This window comes from Aquarana catesbeiana, linkage group LG11, assembly GCF_042186555.1.
Source record: "Aquarana catesbeiana isolate 2022-GZ linkage group LG11, ASM4218655v1, whole genome shotgun sequence".
In the NCBI taxonomy this organism is placed as follows: domain Eukaryota; kingdom Metazoa; phylum Chordata; class Amphibia; order Anura; family Ranidae; genus Aquarana; species Aquarana catesbeiana.
The window spans coordinates 282405716-282422793 of NC_133334.1; the positions used below are offsets into that span (position 1 = coordinate 282405716).

Sequence of the window (17078 nt, forward strand, 5' to 3'; positions counted from 1 at the left end):
AGAGCAGAACTCGGCCCCGCCCTCCGTGTCACTGGATTTGACTGACAGCAGCGGGAGCCAATGGTCCCTGCTACTATTGATCTATCTGGAGAGGACCTGAGACAGCGGCTGGAGGCTGGCGAGAGAGAGGGAGAGAGGGAGAGAGGGAGAGAGGGAGAGAGGGAGAGAGGGAGAGGGCCGCTGGAGGCTAGAGAGAGAGAGGGAGCCGCTGGAGGGAGAGGAGAGAGGAGAGAGGAGAGAGGAGAGAGGAGAGAGAGAGAGAGAGAGAAGAGCGCGAGGGAGCCGCTGGAGAGAGAGAGAGAGAGAGAGAGAGAGAGAGAGAGCGCGCGAGAGAGAGAGAGGGGGAGCCGCGAGAGAGAGAGAGGGGGAGCCGCGAGAGAGAGAGAGAGAGAGAGAGAGAGAGAGAGAGAGAGAGGGGGGGGGCGCTAGAGAGAGAGAGACGCTGGAGAGAGAGAGAGCCGCTGGAGAGAGAGAGGAGAGAGAGGGAGCCGCTGGAGAGAGAGAGGAGAGAGAGGGAGCCGCTGGAGAGAGAGAGGAGAGAGAGGGAGCCGCTGGAGAGAGAGAGGAGAGAGAGGGAGCCGCTGGAGAGAGAGAGGAGAGAGAGGGAGCCGCTGGAGAGAGAGAGGAGAGAGAGGGGGCCGCTGGAGAGAGAGAGGAGAGAGAGGGAGCCGCTGGAGAGAGAGAGAGAGGGGGGGAGAGAGGGGGGGGAGAGAGAGAGAGAGAGACGCTGGGGGGAGAGAGAGAGAGAGAGACGCTGGAGGCTGGAGAGAGAGAGACGCTGGAGAGAGAGAGAGAGAGAGAGAGAGAGAGAGAGAGAGAGAGAGACGCTGGAGAGAGAGAGAGGGAGCCGCTGGAGAGAGAGAGAGCGCGAGAGAGAGAGGGGGGGGAGCCGCTGGAGAGGGAGAGAGAGAGAGAGCCGCTGGAGAGAGGGAGCCGCTGGAGGCTGGAGAGAGAAAGAGGGAGCCGAGAGAGAGAGAGAGTCGCAGGAGGCTGGCGAGAGAGAGGGAGAGAGAGAGGGAGAGAGAGAGAGTGTCGCTGGAGGCTGGCGAGAGAGAGGGAGCCGCTGGAGGCTAGAGAGAAAGGGAGCCGCTAGAGAGAGAGAGAGAGAGAGAGAGAGAGAGAGACGCTGGCGAGAGAGAGGGAGCCGCTGGAGGCTGGCGAGAGAGAGAGGGAGCCGCTGGAGGCTGGCGAGAGAGAGAGAGGGAGCCGCTGGAGGCTGGCGAGAGAGAGAGAAAGGGAGCCGCTGGAGAGAGAGAAAGGGAGCCGCTGGAGAGAGGGAGCCGCTGGGAGAGAGAGAGAGGGGGCTGCTGGAGGCTGGCGAGAGAGAGAGGGAGCTGCTGGAGGCTGGAGAGAGAGGGAGCCGCTGGAGAGAGAGAGGGAGCTGCTGGAGGCTGGAGAGAGAGGGAGCTGCTGGAGGCTGGACAGTCTTCCCAGAAGAGGTGAAGCTGTTATAGCTGCAAAGGGCGGGACCAACTCAATATTGCATTCCTATGGACGAAGACTGGGATCTCATTAAAGTTCATGTTTGTGTATAGGCAGGCGTCCCAATACTTTTGGTAATATAGTGTGTATCTACACCTACGGTATAGTAACTGAGATGAAGGATCTTAAAAGGATAAGTTAACTTAAAAAAAATAAATAAAATAAATGCACATTTTTTTGCAGGTAAAAAGATGTGCATTTATTATTCTTTTATTACAGGAGCCCGTAATGCATTGCACCAGCGATCAGCAGATCTGTCAATGTATCTGCCTGCCCGTACATCCCGTACATCCCATACAGGCAAGCAGATACACCGACAGGACGACTCAATGAACTACCACAGTGCTGTGGTAATTCATTGAGAACTACAAGCCCACAGCCACACAGGATGTTGGTGGCTTGTAGTTTATTTAAACCCAGAGCTGTGTGAATGAATGACGCGGCCTCTTTAGGCGGAGCCTTGCACGTCGCGCCGATTTTAAAAAGTGACAGCTAATATGGGGATATGCACCCCATACTGCTGTCACAGGGAGGGGGAGCTGGCAGCGGCTGCAGCATTGGGAGCATGTTACACATTCCACCCTAAAAACAGGAATAACATGTTCCCAAAAGGTGAACTTATCCTTTAATCCTTCACCCCACCGGCCTTCCTGAGTGCCATTGCAGTCCTCAGTCCAGGTGTGACATCTCTAATCAGTACAATGATGGGATTTAGCACAGAAGTCTGAGAAATGTGAAAAGAAAATGATGACTAGGGATGAAGATTTCCTGAATGATGAACGATTTCCTCACCGATGTGTGAACATCCAGATTCTGAACCTGCTGCTCAAACTTATCCATCACCGCCGAGACCTTCTGCAGATCCATTGAGTTCAGAGCTTTGTCCAGAGACTTTGTCACCTGAGCCATGTTCTTCGTCACCTGAGAGAGAAATAAGAGGAAGGATGAGGAGGAGACGTCGTCTTCTAGAATACGAATTACATCCAAACTGAGCAGATAACAGAAAAGGTTTAGTAAAACTACAACCTATTCTATGAAAAACATCGATCATTAGATCCCCATACACACCGATCATTAGATCCTCATACACACCGATCATTAGATCCTCATACACACCGATCATTAGATCCTCATACACACCGATCATTAGATCCTCATACACCCCGATCATTAGATCCCCAAACACACCGATCATTAGATCCTCATACACACCGATCATTAGATCCTCATACACACCGATCATTAGATCCCCATACACACCGATCATTAGATCCTCATACACACCGATCATTAGATCCTCATACACACCGATCATTAGATCCTCATACACACCGATCATTAGATCCTCATACACACCGATCATTAGATCCCCATACACACCGATCATTAGATCCTCATACACACCGATCATTAGATCCTCATACACACCGATCATTAGATCCCCATACACACCGATCATTAGATCCTCATACACACCGATCATTAGATCCCCAAACACACCGATCATTAGATCCTCATACACACCGATCATTAGATCCTCATACACACCGATCATTAGATCCTCATACACACCGATCATTAGATCCCCATACACACCGATCATTAGATCCTCATACACACCGATCATTAGATCCCCAAACACACCGATCATTAGATCCCCATACACACCGATCATTAGATCCTCATACACACCGATCATTAGATCCTCATACACACCGATCATTAGATCCCCATACACACCGATCATTAGATCCTCATACACACCGATCATTAGATCCCCAAACACACCGATCATTAGATCCTCATACACACCGATCATTAGATCCCCATACACACCGATCATTAGATCCTCATACACACCGATCATTAGATCCCCATACACACCGATCATTAGATCCCCATACACACCGATCATTAGATCCTCATACACACCGATCATTAGATCCCCATACACACCGATCATTAGATCCTCATACACACCGATCATTAGATCCCTCATACACACCGATCATTAGATCCTCATACACACCGATCATTAGATCCCCAAACACACCGATCATTAGATCCTCATACACACCGATCATTAGATCCCCATACACACCGATCATTAGATCCCCATACACACCGATCATTAGATCCTCATACACACCGATCATTAGATCCCTATACACACCGATCATTAGATCCTCATACACACCGATCATTAGATCCCTATACACACCGATCATTAGATCCCTATACACACCGATCATTAGATCCCCATACACACCGATCATTAGATCCCTATACACACCGATCATTAGATCCCCATACACACCGATCATTAGATCCCTATACACACCGATCATTAGATCCCCATACACACCGATCATTAGATCCTCATACACATCGATCATTAGATCCTCATACACACCGATCATTAGATCCCCATACACACCGATCATTAGATCCCCATACACACCGATCATTAGATCCCCATACACACCGATCATTAGATCCTCATACACACCGATCATTAGATCCTCATACACCCCGATCATTAGATCCTCATACACCCCGATCATTAGATCCTCATACACATCGATCATTAGATCCTCATACACACCGATCATTAGATCCTCATACACACCGATCATTAGATCCCCATACACACCGATCATTAGATCCCCATACACACCGATCATTAGATCCTCATACACACCGATCATTAGATCCTCATACACACCGATCATTAGATCCTCATACACCCCGATCATTAGATCCTCATACACCCCGATCATTAGATCCTCATACACCCCGATCATTAGATCCTCATACACCCCGATCATTAGATCCTCATACACCCCGATCATTAGATCCTCATACACATCGATCATTAGATCCTCATACACACCGATCATTAGATCCTCATACACACCGATCATTAGATCCTCATACACATCGATCATTAGATCCTCATACACACCGATCATTAGATCCTCATACACATCGATCATTAGATCCTCATACACACCGATCATTAGATCCTCATACACCCCGATCATTAGATCCTCATACACACCGATCATTAGATCCTCATACACACCGATCATTAGATCCTCATACACACCGATCATTAGATCCTCATACACACCGCTGACAACACCATTTTCAGCCGATATGTTTCGGTGGCTGAAATTTCAGTGCCTCTCTAGTAATAAAGCACGATATAGATTATATATATATTTTTATATGAATATCTATGTGTCCCCCTTTAATTCCTGTAATTGATTCTTTTTTTACATGTGTGCGCAAAAATTACGCATGTGGCAGATGAGCCGTATATCTTTGATATAAAGATTGCGTTACAAAAAATGTCCCAATACCCATTGCACATGGACTGCACCTCCCCCATCCAATGATCATATGCTCAGACAATGTTCAGGCATCCTGGAAACCCGAATCACATATCACTTATTTCGGTATTTAATGTATATGGTTCTCATGCAATTTTTTAGCCACTGTACCCCCTCCTACAATCTGAACGTTCAGCAGGGGTGCGGGTTGGCTGGATTGTACGGACATAAGCTGCAGCAGTATAAATGAATTCAGTTCTGTTATACATTATATATACAGCCATGGCCAAAAGCTTTGAGAATGACACAAATATTAATTGTCACAAAGTCTTCTGCTTCAGTTTTTATGATTGTCATGCCTTCAGCCTATAAAGGAAAAATAATATCTTCTGGACTTGCAATATCAACATTGCCCACTAGATGCCACTCTCAACAAAGGACTATTGATGGGTAGTGTTCTATGGTCAATAGACATTTCCTGTCATAATACTAAGAACTAGACCACTTCCTATTGCAACTCTTTCATCTTCACAATGAGGAGGACAGAATGCAATGGAGCCAGCTAAGCCTGTACTGCATGTTCTTAGGAATTCCTAACCCTCTAGGGCAGCATCGCCGGTATGCTAAAGACTGTTTATTTGTATATCTAGTAGACATTTGTTATGTTCATGCAATTCTTATATATGTTCATTGTCTGTTTATTCCTAGTTTCACAGCACATATCACATCCTACCTTATATGACCACCACCTGTTCATCATAATAAAGATCCAAAGTTACAGACAGTCTGGTTATTGTCGGATTCAAGGTTTAAACTGTATGTTGAGCTACATACACGCCAGGGGCAAACGTGTAGTGAGAACAGAACAACGATGGCAATTTGCATATTCTCCAGAATTGCAATTAATTGCAAAGTCCCTCTTTGACATGAAAATGAGCATTAATCAAATAAAAAAAGCATTTCCACTGCATTTGTGAAGAAGGCTTCAGGGCGCCCAAGAAAGTTCAGCAAAGGCCAGGACCATCTCCTACAGTTGGTTCAGCTGAAGGATCAGGGCACCACCAGTGCAGAGGGGGGGGGGCATAATCAGGGCACCATCAGTGCAGGGGGGGGGGGGCGGGGGGGCGTAATCAGGGCACCATCAGTGTAGGGGGGGGGCGGGGGGGCGTAATCAGGGCACCACCAGTGCAGAGGGGGGGGGGGGGAAATCGGGGCACCACCAGTGCAGAGGGGGGGGCGGAATCAGGGCACCACCAGTGCATAGAGGGGGGGCGGAATCAGGGCACCACCAGTGCAGGGGGGCGGAGTCAGGGCACCACCAGTGCAGGGGGGGCGGAGTCAGGGCACCACCAGTGCAGGGGGGGCGGAGTCAGGGCACCACCAGTGCAGAGAGGGGGGGGGGAAATCAGGGCACCACCAGTGCGGGGTGCGGAATCAGGGCACCACCAGTGCAGAGGGGGGGCGGAATCAGGGCACCACCAGTGCAGAGAGGGGGGGGGCGGAATCAGGGCACCACCAGTGCAGAGAGGGGGGGGGCGGAATCAGGGCACCACCAGTGCAGAGAGGGGGGCGGAATCAGGGCACCACCAGTGCAGAGAGGGGGGCAGAATCAGGGCACCACCAGCGCAGGGGGGGGGGGCGGGCTTAATCAGGGCACCACCAGTGCAGAGGGGGGGGGGCGGGCGGAATCAGGGCACCACCAGTGCAGAGGTGGGGGGGCGGAATCAGGGCACCACCAGTGCAGAGGTGGGGGGGGCGGAATCGGGGCACCACCAATGCAGAGAGGGGGGGGGGAAATCGGGGCACCACCAGTGCAGAGGGGGGTGGTGATCGGGGCACCACCAGTGCAGAGCTTGCTCAGGAATGGCAGCAGGCAGGTGTGAGGACATCGGCACACACAGTGAGGAGAAGACTTTTGGAGGACGGTCTGGTGACAAGAAGGGCAACAAAGAAGCCACTCCTCTCCAGGAAAACATCAGGACAGACTGATATTCTGCAGAAGGTACAGGGATTGGACTGCTGAGGACTGAGGGAAAGTCATTTTCTCTGATGAATCCCCTTTCCTATTGTTTGGGGCATCCAGAAAAACCTTGTCCGGAGACGAAAAGGTGAGCGCTACCATCCGTCCTGTGTCATGCCAACAGTAAAGCAACCTGAGACCATTCGTGTGTGTGTGTGTGTGTGTGTGTGTGTGTGTGTGTGTGTGTGTGTGTGGGGGGTGCTCGGCCAAGGGAGTGGGGGGGGCTCACTCACTATTTTGCCGTGAATAAAGAATGGTACAAAAACATCCTCGGAGAGCAACTTCTCCCAACCATCCAAGAAGAGTTTGGTGAACGATGCCTTTTCCAGCATGATGGAGCCCCTTGCCATAAGGTAAAAGTCATAACCAAGTGGCTTGGGGAACAAAATGTGGAAATTTTGGGTCCGTGGCCAAGAAACTCCCCAGACCTTAATCCCATTGAGAACTTGTGGTCAATCCTCAAGAAACGGGTGAACAAAAAAACCCCACAAATTCTGACAAACTCCAAGCATCGATTATGCACAAATGGGGGGGGGGGGGGGGGGGGTATGGCATCCACCAGTCAGGATGTGGCCCAGAAGTTGAGTGACAGCATGCCGGGGGGGGGGGAATTGCAGAGGTCTTGGAAAAAGAAGGGTCAACACTGCAAATATTGACTCTTTAGATAAACTTCATATCATTGTCAATAAAAGCCTCTGACACTTGAAATGCTTGTAATTATACTTCACTATCCCATAGTAACATCTGACCCTTATGACGTCATCATATTTCACTATCCCATAGTAACATCTTACCCTTATGACGTCACTATACTTCTGTATCCCATAGTAACATCTTCTGACCCTTATGATGTCATCATATTTCACTATCCCATAGTAACATCTGACAAAAAGATCTAAAAACACGGAGGCAGCAGACTTTGTGAGAATTAATATTTGTGTCACTCTGAAAACTTTTGGCCCCGGCTGTACACAGTGCATTGCCGCAATCGATTTCTCACATACCCCTTTCATAGTGACTGCTGTCTGCACTTTAGAGGCCACTGCATCCACCCTGGAGGCCATCCGCAGCCAGTTCAGCCCCTCGTTCTTCTTGCGGATGGCGTTCTCAGCGTAGACCCGAGCAACCTCCACATTCTTCTGCTGCAGAGCCTGAGGGAGAGAAATAGAAACAATGTTCAGGAAGAGCTCCGGGTACATCCACACACAACGCCATTCTTATCTCAGGATACCGGGATGGACAAATCCTTGAAGTGGATCTTCACGGCATCTGAGCACCACAAACCAAAAACACTGTAATTACATTTATTATATTCAAACAAAACTGCCACATCTCCATGTCTGCATGCTTTATTTTACTGAGAAATCATTTTGAAAAAAAAACCCTCCCCCCATAGCATTTCTGGCCATGACCATATTGAGTAACTGCAAATGATTCATGTAGCATTTACAGCAATTCCTGGAATCCATCTGTCCTTAGCTCAGGCATGTATGAAGGAAGGTGTGATTAGCTGAGAAAACCCCTCCTCCCCCTTACTAAAGACTCCGGGGATGTATGACATCATTTGCCTAAGGAAGAAACCAGGTAGTAGCTGAAGCAATGTAAAAAAAAAAACAAAATAAAAAGTATAAAACAAGTAAATATAATCTACTTTCCTATCCATTTACTAATGTTAGCAGCACGAGGACTGAAAATAATCAATGTTGTTTGGGAGAGTGGAGTTCCACTTTAAGACGGCTTCCCTCTATAGATGACATCACCATTCCACAGAAGTACATCCAATGGGGTCACTGCAATGCTTCCCCCGATGCAGCCCTCCCTGGATTGGAAAATCTTCAAGAAACTGTAAAAGAAAACCCGGGGGGCAAACGCCTCGTGCATCATCACCATAAATGCGATCTAAAATGAAAGTGGAGAGCCACCCCCCCCATTTGTTTTGCCCCCCTCCAGTGAGAAAATGGGGCTTTGGAGGACGCAGATATCATCATTACACACGAGGCTGCGACTTTTCACACAAATTATTATCACCTTTTTCACTTTGGCGTTCTCGGTGTTGGAATCCTTCTCCGCTTTCTTGGCGAGTTTCTCCAGCTGTTTGGCTGTGAACTGAAAACAAGTGCAGGTTAAAGGGGAACGCCGACACCGCGGGGAACAAATCTATGCAAAGAGAACTAATATGGAACTTCTCTGTAATATATTTGTTGTCAATAAAGCTGTAAAGATGATCTTTTGTTTTTTATTATCAAACTTTTATTTTATTTAAAATTCAACATATCAAGTCATTGTTGTACAACCTTATATTCCATAGAATCATACAAGAAACAACATCAATATAAAACATTCATAAATATTCTATTCAAAAAACTGATATGGATAATCCACCCAACTTAAAAAGGAATAGAGAAGAAAAAAAAAAAAGAAAAAACAAAAACAAAGAAAGAACACAACAACAAAAAAAAACAAAAAGGGGAAGAGCCCCCCTTTGAACTCACTCCCTTTTTATCATACACCTTATTTGTCTGGAGACTGGGCCGGTTCTGCCACTTCATTCCTAAAAACCCGCTCTTCTACTCAAACCCTATTCTCCTGATTCTATCACATTCCCTACCCCCCCCCCCATATATATGCAAAAAAAAAACCTCCAAAACACCAAATGTGTAAGAGGCCATTTAATGGCCACACTATTACTTTGTTATAATAAATAAATAAATAAATAAAGATGATCTGATAGAAAACAGAGACTGAACTGTCAAGCCATTGCATGGCTGGGGGCCATAGACGATCACATGGCAACCGCAGGTCTAACAGAGGCCAAGATGGCGGCTTCCTTGGCTGTAAAGCATAGTTCCATTTTAAGACCTAAAAGTCAATTTCTGGTTGAGGTACAAGAGATAAACGTTCTATCCAGCGATTGGCTCTGCTGCAAAACTCTCAGAGGAGATACTGTTCTGCTTGAACTGACTGCCCACTAACATGCAGGACAAAGCCCAACACTGGGACAGGAGAACTCGCCTCATCCGGCCACTTACAGTCAGATTGGAGAGTCATCCCCGATGTCCCTTAGCTGAGCCCAATCCATGAAAGAACTGTTTGGACATAATGGGAGTGATCCATAGACAAAAATGTGCCGCCTTCCAATGTGAGCAAATCTGTAGAAGAATTGTAACTACGATTGTTCAGCAGATAGATCGTGCATGCGCGGCCGGCAGCTGCCTGGGTCTGTAGGTGCCGTTACAGTAAGTGACAGCATGAGAAGCTTCACCCAACAGGTCAAACATTTACTCCCCAATAATAATATTTATAAGGCAACTGAAGGGGCAGCTAGATTACACAGCAGTCCAACAAAGAGTACCTGGAAGAGCGGGGATTACCTGGAAGAGCGGGGACCCGGGCTCTGGCCAAGATACCTTTAGAATGTAGAATAAATCGTCCAATATCATGAAGCCGGCTACTCAGTAACATCCATTGCAACAATTCTTTATTGGCTACATGGCAGGATACAGCAGTAACACGCTAACACGTTTCGTCTGAAGCCTTACTAATTGAATGCTGAGTAAGGCTTCACTTGAAACGCGTTAGAATGTTACTGCTTTATCCTGCCATGTAGCCAATAAAGAATTGTTGCAATGGATGTTACCGAGCAGCCGTCTTCATTATATTAGGAGGATTATGACACTTAGATTAACCTCCAACTAAATAAGGATTCTCAGATAATAAATGAAATGCAATTAATAACCCAAAAAAAGGCAGCACTAAAATATATCATTGAAAAGTACTGCAATCAAACGCATGCGTGTGTGTCAGCTTCATATCAACATAGTCATCCAACTCAAAGTGCTAAAACAATGTGCAAGTATGCAAAACAAAAAAAAAAACCTTTAGTGCAAATCTGTCATATGTGAAGAAACTCGTAGGGCGGAGCCGGGATACACGCCTACCACCCACGTGCGATGAACCACTGCCACCCCTCAGATTAGGGAACGGAAGTGACGTTCCGTCAGCTGCACAGGTTCCACCGCTACCAGGTTTGCTAATCTGACAGAACACCTGCAGTCAGAAGGCAGCAGCGGACATTTTACTACACCCAGCTACACCTTGAATTTCACAGTAATTTTAGCAATAAAGTGAGCGTATATACATAAATATCTGATATCTGAATATTGATATCTGTGATGCTGTTTAGATGTTACATTTTGAAAGAAGCTGGACGCCAGCAAAAGGAAGGTGGCGGAGGCCATATTGGTACAACCAGCAGCAGGAAGGTGGAGGAGGTCATGTTGGTACACCCAGCAGCAGGAAGGTGGAGGAGGTCATGTTGGTACACCCAGCAGCAGGAAGGTGGCGGAGGTCATGTTGGTACACCCAGCAGCAGGAAGGTGGCGGATGGCCAGGTTGGTACACCCAGCAGCAGGAAGGTGGCGGATGGCCAGGTTGGTACACCCAGCAGCAGGAAGGTGGAGGAGGTCATGTTGGTACACCCAGCAGCAGGAAGGTGGAGGAGGTCATGTTGGTACACCCAGCAGCAGGAAGGTGGAGGAGGTCATGTTGGTACACCCAGCAGCAGGAAGGTGGAGGAGGTCATGTTGGTACACCCAGCAGCAGGAAGGTGGAGGAGGTCATGTTGGTACACCCAGCAGCAGGAAGGTGGAGGAGGTCATGTTGGTACACCCAGCAGCAGGAAGGTGGAGGAGGTCATGTTGGTACACCCAGCAGCAGGAAGGTGGAGGAGGTCATGTTGGTACACCCAGCAGCAGGAAAGTGGAGGAGGTCATGTTGGTACACCCAGCAGCAGGAAGGTGGAGGAGGTCATGTTGGTACACCCAGCAGCAGGAAGGTGGCGGAGGTCATGTTGGTACACCCAGCAGCAGGAAGGTGGCGGATGGCCAGGTTGGTACACCCAGCAGCAGGAAGGTGGCGGATGGCCAGGTTGGTACACCCAGCAGCAGGAAGGTGGAGGAGGTCATGTTGGTACACCCAGCAGCAGGAAGGTGGAGGAGGTCATGTTGGTACACCCAGCAGCAGGAAGGTGGAGGAGGTCATGTTGGTACACCCAGCAGCAGGAAGGTGGAGGAGGTCATGTTGGTACACCCAGCAGCAGGAAGGTGGAGGAGGTCATGTTGGTACACCCAGCAGCAGGAAGGTGGAGGAGGTCATGTTGGTACACCCAGCAGCAGGAAGGTGGAGGAGGTCATGTTGGTACACCCAGCAGCAGGAAGGTGGAGGAGGTCATGTTGGTACACCCAGCAGCAGGAAGGTGGAGGAGGTCATGTTGGTACACCCAGCAGCAGGAAAGTGGAGGAGGTCATGTTGGTACACCCAGCAGCAGGAAGGTGGAGGAGGTCATGTTGGTACACCCAGCAGCAGGAAGGTGGCGGAGGCCATGTTGGTACACCCAGCAGCAGGAAGGTGGAGGAGGCCATGTTGGTACACCCAGCAGTAGGAAGGTGGAGGAGGTCATGTTGGTACACCCAGCAGCAGGAATGTGGTGGAGGCCATGTTGGTACACCCAGCAGTAGGAAGGTGGAGGAGGTCATGTTGGTACACCCAGCAGCAGGAAGGTGGCGGAGGCCATGTTGGTACACCCAGCAGCAGGAAGGTGGCGGATAGCCATGTTGGTACACCCCGCACTGCTGAGCGCTAAACCTTTAGGCTTTCAAGATGAACTACTTAAGGACCAGCCGCTGCAGTTGTACTGCGGTAGGTTGGCTCTCCTATGCGAATCACCCTCATTGTACGTCGGGCGCGTACACGGCGATCTGTGGTCACACGCGTCCCTGCAGGCAGTAATAGGGGGAGCCAATCAGGGGGCCAGTGTAAACAAACAGATCCCCGTTTTGTTAGGGAAGTAGAGTGAGGTTGTCTGTTCCTAGCGATCTCTCTCTGTACTCCCAGTCAGTCCCCTCCCCCCACAGTTAGAAATACCTCCCTTTGATCGCCCCTGGTGTTACCCCTTCCCTGCCAGTGTCATTTATACAGAGATCAGTGCATTTTTATAGCACTGATCGCTGTATAAAATGTTACTGGTCCCAAAAAGTGTCCACTCTGTCCACCGCAATCCCGCTAAAAATCGCAGATCACCGCCCTTAATAATAAAAAGTATACATAAAAATGCCATAAATCTATCCCCTATTTTGTAGACGCGATAAATTTCAATATATGCCAATACATATCGGCCTAAACTGAGAAAGACTTTTTGGGGGGGGGGGGGGGGGTTATTTATTATAGCAAAAAGTAAAAAATAGTTTTTTCTTTTTCAAATTTGTCGGTGTTTTTTTCTTTATAGCGTAAAAAATAAAAACCACCAATAGAAAGCTCTATTTGTGGGTAAACAAAATGACATCAATTTTATTTGTGTACATCGTTGCACGACCGCGCAATTGTTAGTTAAAGCGACGCAGTGCCGTATCGCCAAAAATGGCCTGGTCAGGAACGGGGGTAAAACCTTCTGGGGCCGAAGTAGTTAAACATCCAAACAGCGTCACAGATATCAATATACTATGTTTATGTATATACACTCACTTTATTGCTACAATTACTGTGAAATTCAAGGCGTAGCTGGGTGTAGCAAGATGTCCGCTGCCTTCTTCTGACTGCAGGTGTTCTGTCAGATTAGCAAACCTGGTAGCGATGGAACGCACACGCAGCTGACGGATCATCACTTCCTAATCTGAAGGGGCGATGAACTCCGCCATTTGATTGCTGTAATTTACAATTGTTATATATATATATATCTTAGTGCTGCACTTTGTTTTTTAATTTTGTGATGCTCTGTATCGGAGTATAGTGAGGGCTGCTTCTTGGTAATGATTTGTTGGCAGTGGTGCAAATTGGTTCTGTTTTTCCTTTAATTGATGTAAACATTGAGACCACACATTTCTCAGTCTGAAATGTATAAAAAATATATTTTCTACTCACCTTTAGCTGAAATAATGTGTCTGTAAAAAAAAAAAAAAAAAAAAAGACCATATTAGTGATAAATCTCCAATGAATGTGACTTCAGATCTTACACAGATCTGCAACAAACCTCATGTATTAAAATTCCTCCTTCCACCCTCCAATGCCGGTCCAAAGTCGGCCACACACCTAAAGATGTCTTCTCTGGGCGACATGAGAATAATGGATCGATTCCCCCCCCCCAACCCGCCACCTTTACCGATTGGCTGCAGTCACTTTTTAGATGACTTTTTCTCCACCCGGCTATTTAGATTTCCCATTTTGGATTGGGACTGAGCGGGGGCAGAATTCTCGAAAGATTCTGCAGGAGACCGCTGGATCCATTGGGTGGGGGGAGTATCTGAAACCTGTAACAAGGTAGGCCAGGGGTCGGCAACCTACAAGTGAATCCACTGCACCCGGCCTGCAGACATTCACCGACCATAATGTATCCACTGCACCCGGCCTGCAGACATTCACCGACCATAATGTATCCACTGCACCCGGCCTGCAGACATTCACCGACCATAATGTATCCACTGCACCCGGCCTGCAGACATTCACCGACCATAATGTATCCACTGCACCCGGCCTGCAGACATTCACCGACCATAATGTATCCACTGCACCCGGCCTGCAGACATTCACGACCATAATGTATCCACTGCACCCGGCCTGCAGACATTCACCGACCATAATGTATCCACTGCACCCGGCCTGCAGACATTCACCGACCATAATGTATCCACTGCACCCGGCCTGCAGACATTCACCGACCATAATGTATCCACTGCACCCGGCCTGCAGACATTCACGACCATAATGTATCCACTGCACCCGGCCTGCAGACATTCACCGACCATAATGTATCCACTGCACCCGGCCTGCAGACATTCACCGACCATAATGTATTCACTGCACCCGGCCTGCAGACATTCACCGACCATAATGTATCCACTGCACCCGGCCTGCAGACATTCACCGACCATAATGTATCCACTGCACCCGGCCTGCAGACATTCACCGACCATAATGCACCCACTGCACCCGGCCTGCAGACATTCACCGACCATAATGTACCCACTGCACCCGGCCTGCAGACATTCACCGACCATAATGTATCCACTGCACCCGGCCTGCAGACATTCACCGACCATAATGTATTCACTGCACCCGGCCTGCAGACATTCACCGACCATAATGTATCCACTGCACCCGGCCTGCAGACATTCACCGACCATAATGTATCCACTGCACCCGGCCTGCAGACATTCACCGACCATAATGTATCCACTGCACCCGGCCTGCAGACATTCACCGACCATAATGTATTCACTGCACCCGGCCTGCAGACATTCACCGACCATAATGTATCCACTGCACCCGGCCTGCAGACATTCACCGACCATAATGTATCCACTGCACCCGGCCTGCAGACGTTCACCGACCATAATGTATCCACTGCACCCGGCCTGCAGACATTCACCGACCATAATGTATCCACTGCACCCGGCCTGCAGACATTCACCGACCATAATGTATCCACTGCACCCGGCCTGCAGACATTCACCGACCATAATGTATCCACTGCACCCGGCCTGCAGACATTCACCGACCATAATGTATCCACTGCACCCGGCCTGCAGACATTCACCGACCGTACTGAAATATGCGGCCTCAGCTTGAAGGGGTTGTACCGGGGACATGTCTGCAGCTACGGTTATCCCAAGCAGCGGAAGTGGACGTTCCCTCCCGTGGCTCGTCCGGGCTCTCTTGCCCCACCGGGGGGGCCGAGCGACCCCCCGGCACATCCACCAGCTGGCCGGAGACCTGAACGGAGACGGAATTCAGCTTCCATCGGGTCTTGGATCCAGTAACCCGGAAGCGACATTGTGACATCATTTCCGGTTTACAGAAAACTTAATGCCGCCAAATTTAAGAAAAATGTCAGAATTTAAAGCCGCCAAACTTGGCGTTTTGAATGCTTTTAAGTGCAAAGGAGGGATTTGGGGCGTTATAGATCCCTCCATAAAGGGTCCCGGTCACAGGGACGTTTACATTCTTTGGGACAGCAAAAAAAGTGATCACATTTTTTTCTTTTTCAAATGGAACAGTGTAAAAAAATAAATAACAAAAAATGTAATAAATGTAAAGCCCCTAATCCTTCCGTGCTTACACAGCTTGGGGGGGGGGGGGGGTAGCTGTGTAATATGCAGAGGTCCAGAGGTACGGGGGCTGTGTAATGTAAAGGGGGGGCAGAGGTACAGGGCTATATAATGTAAAGGGGGCAGAGGTACGGGGGCTATATAATGTAAAGGGGGGCAGAGGTGCAGGGGCTATATAATGTAAAGGGGGGGCAGAGGTACGGGGGCTATATAATGTAAAGGGGGGCAGAGGTACGGGGGCTATATAATGTAAAGGGGGGCAGAGGTGCGGGGGCTATATAATGTAAAGGGGGGCAGAGGTGCGGGGGCTATATAATGTAAAGGGGGGCAGAGGTACGGGGGCTATATAATGTAAAGAGGCAGAGGTGCAGGGGCTATATAAATGTAAAGGGGGCAGAGGTGCAGGGGCTATATAATGTAAAGGGGGGTAGAGGTGTGGGGGCTATATAATGTAAAGGGGGGTAGAGGTACGGGGGCTATATAATGTAAAGGGGGGCAGAGGTACAGGGGCTATATAATGTAAAGGGGGGGCAGAGGTACGGGGGCTATATAATGTAAAGGGGGGCAGAGGTACAGGGCTATATAATGTAAAGGGGGCAGAGGTACGGGGGCTATATAATGTAAAGGGGGGCAGAGGTGCAGGGGCTATATAATGTAAAGGGGGGCAGAGGTACGGGGGCTATATAATGTAAAGGGGGGCAGAGGTACGGGGGCTATATAATGTAAAGGGGGGCAGAGGTGCGGGGGCTATATAATGTAAAGGGGGGCAGAGGTACGGGGGCTATATAATGTAAAGGGGGGCAGAGGTGCGGGGGCTTTATAATGTAAAGGGGGGCAGAGGTACGGGGGCTATATAATGTAAAGAGGCAGAGGTGCAGGGGCTATATAAATGTAAAGGGGGCAGAGGTGCAGGGGCTATATAATGTAAAGGGGGGGTAGAGGTGTGGGGGCTATATAATGTAAAGGGGGTAGAGGTGTGGGGGCTATATATAATGTAAAGGGGGGCAGAGGTATGGGGGCTATATAATGTAAAGGGGGGCAGAGGTATGGGGGCTATATAATGTAAAGGGGGGCAGAGGTGCGGGGGCTATATAATGTAAAGGGGGGCAGAGGTGCGGGGGCTATATAATGTAAAGGGGGCAG

The 17078-nt window shown here is 48.8% G+C and overlaps 1 protein-coding gene across 1 annotated transcript in view; it reads right to left on the reverse strand.

The window, feature by feature from the left end:
- Positions 1-17078, reverse strand: part of CHMP1A (charged multivesicular body protein 1A) — a 28024-nt gene that overhangs the window by 8980 nt on the left and 1966 nt on the right. Inside the window, exons 2-5 of the mRNA XM_073605955.1 lie at positions 13753-13772; positions 8866-8943; positions 7842-7988; positions 2275-2403 (exon numbers count right to left, since the gene is read on the reverse strand). Of these exons, the coding sequence (XP_073462056.1) occupies positions 2275-2403; positions 7842-7988; positions 8866-8943; positions 13753-13772 (374 nt within the window). The remainder of the gene's footprint in view (positions 1-2274; positions 2404-7841; positions 7989-8865; positions 8944-13752; positions 13773-17078) is intronic.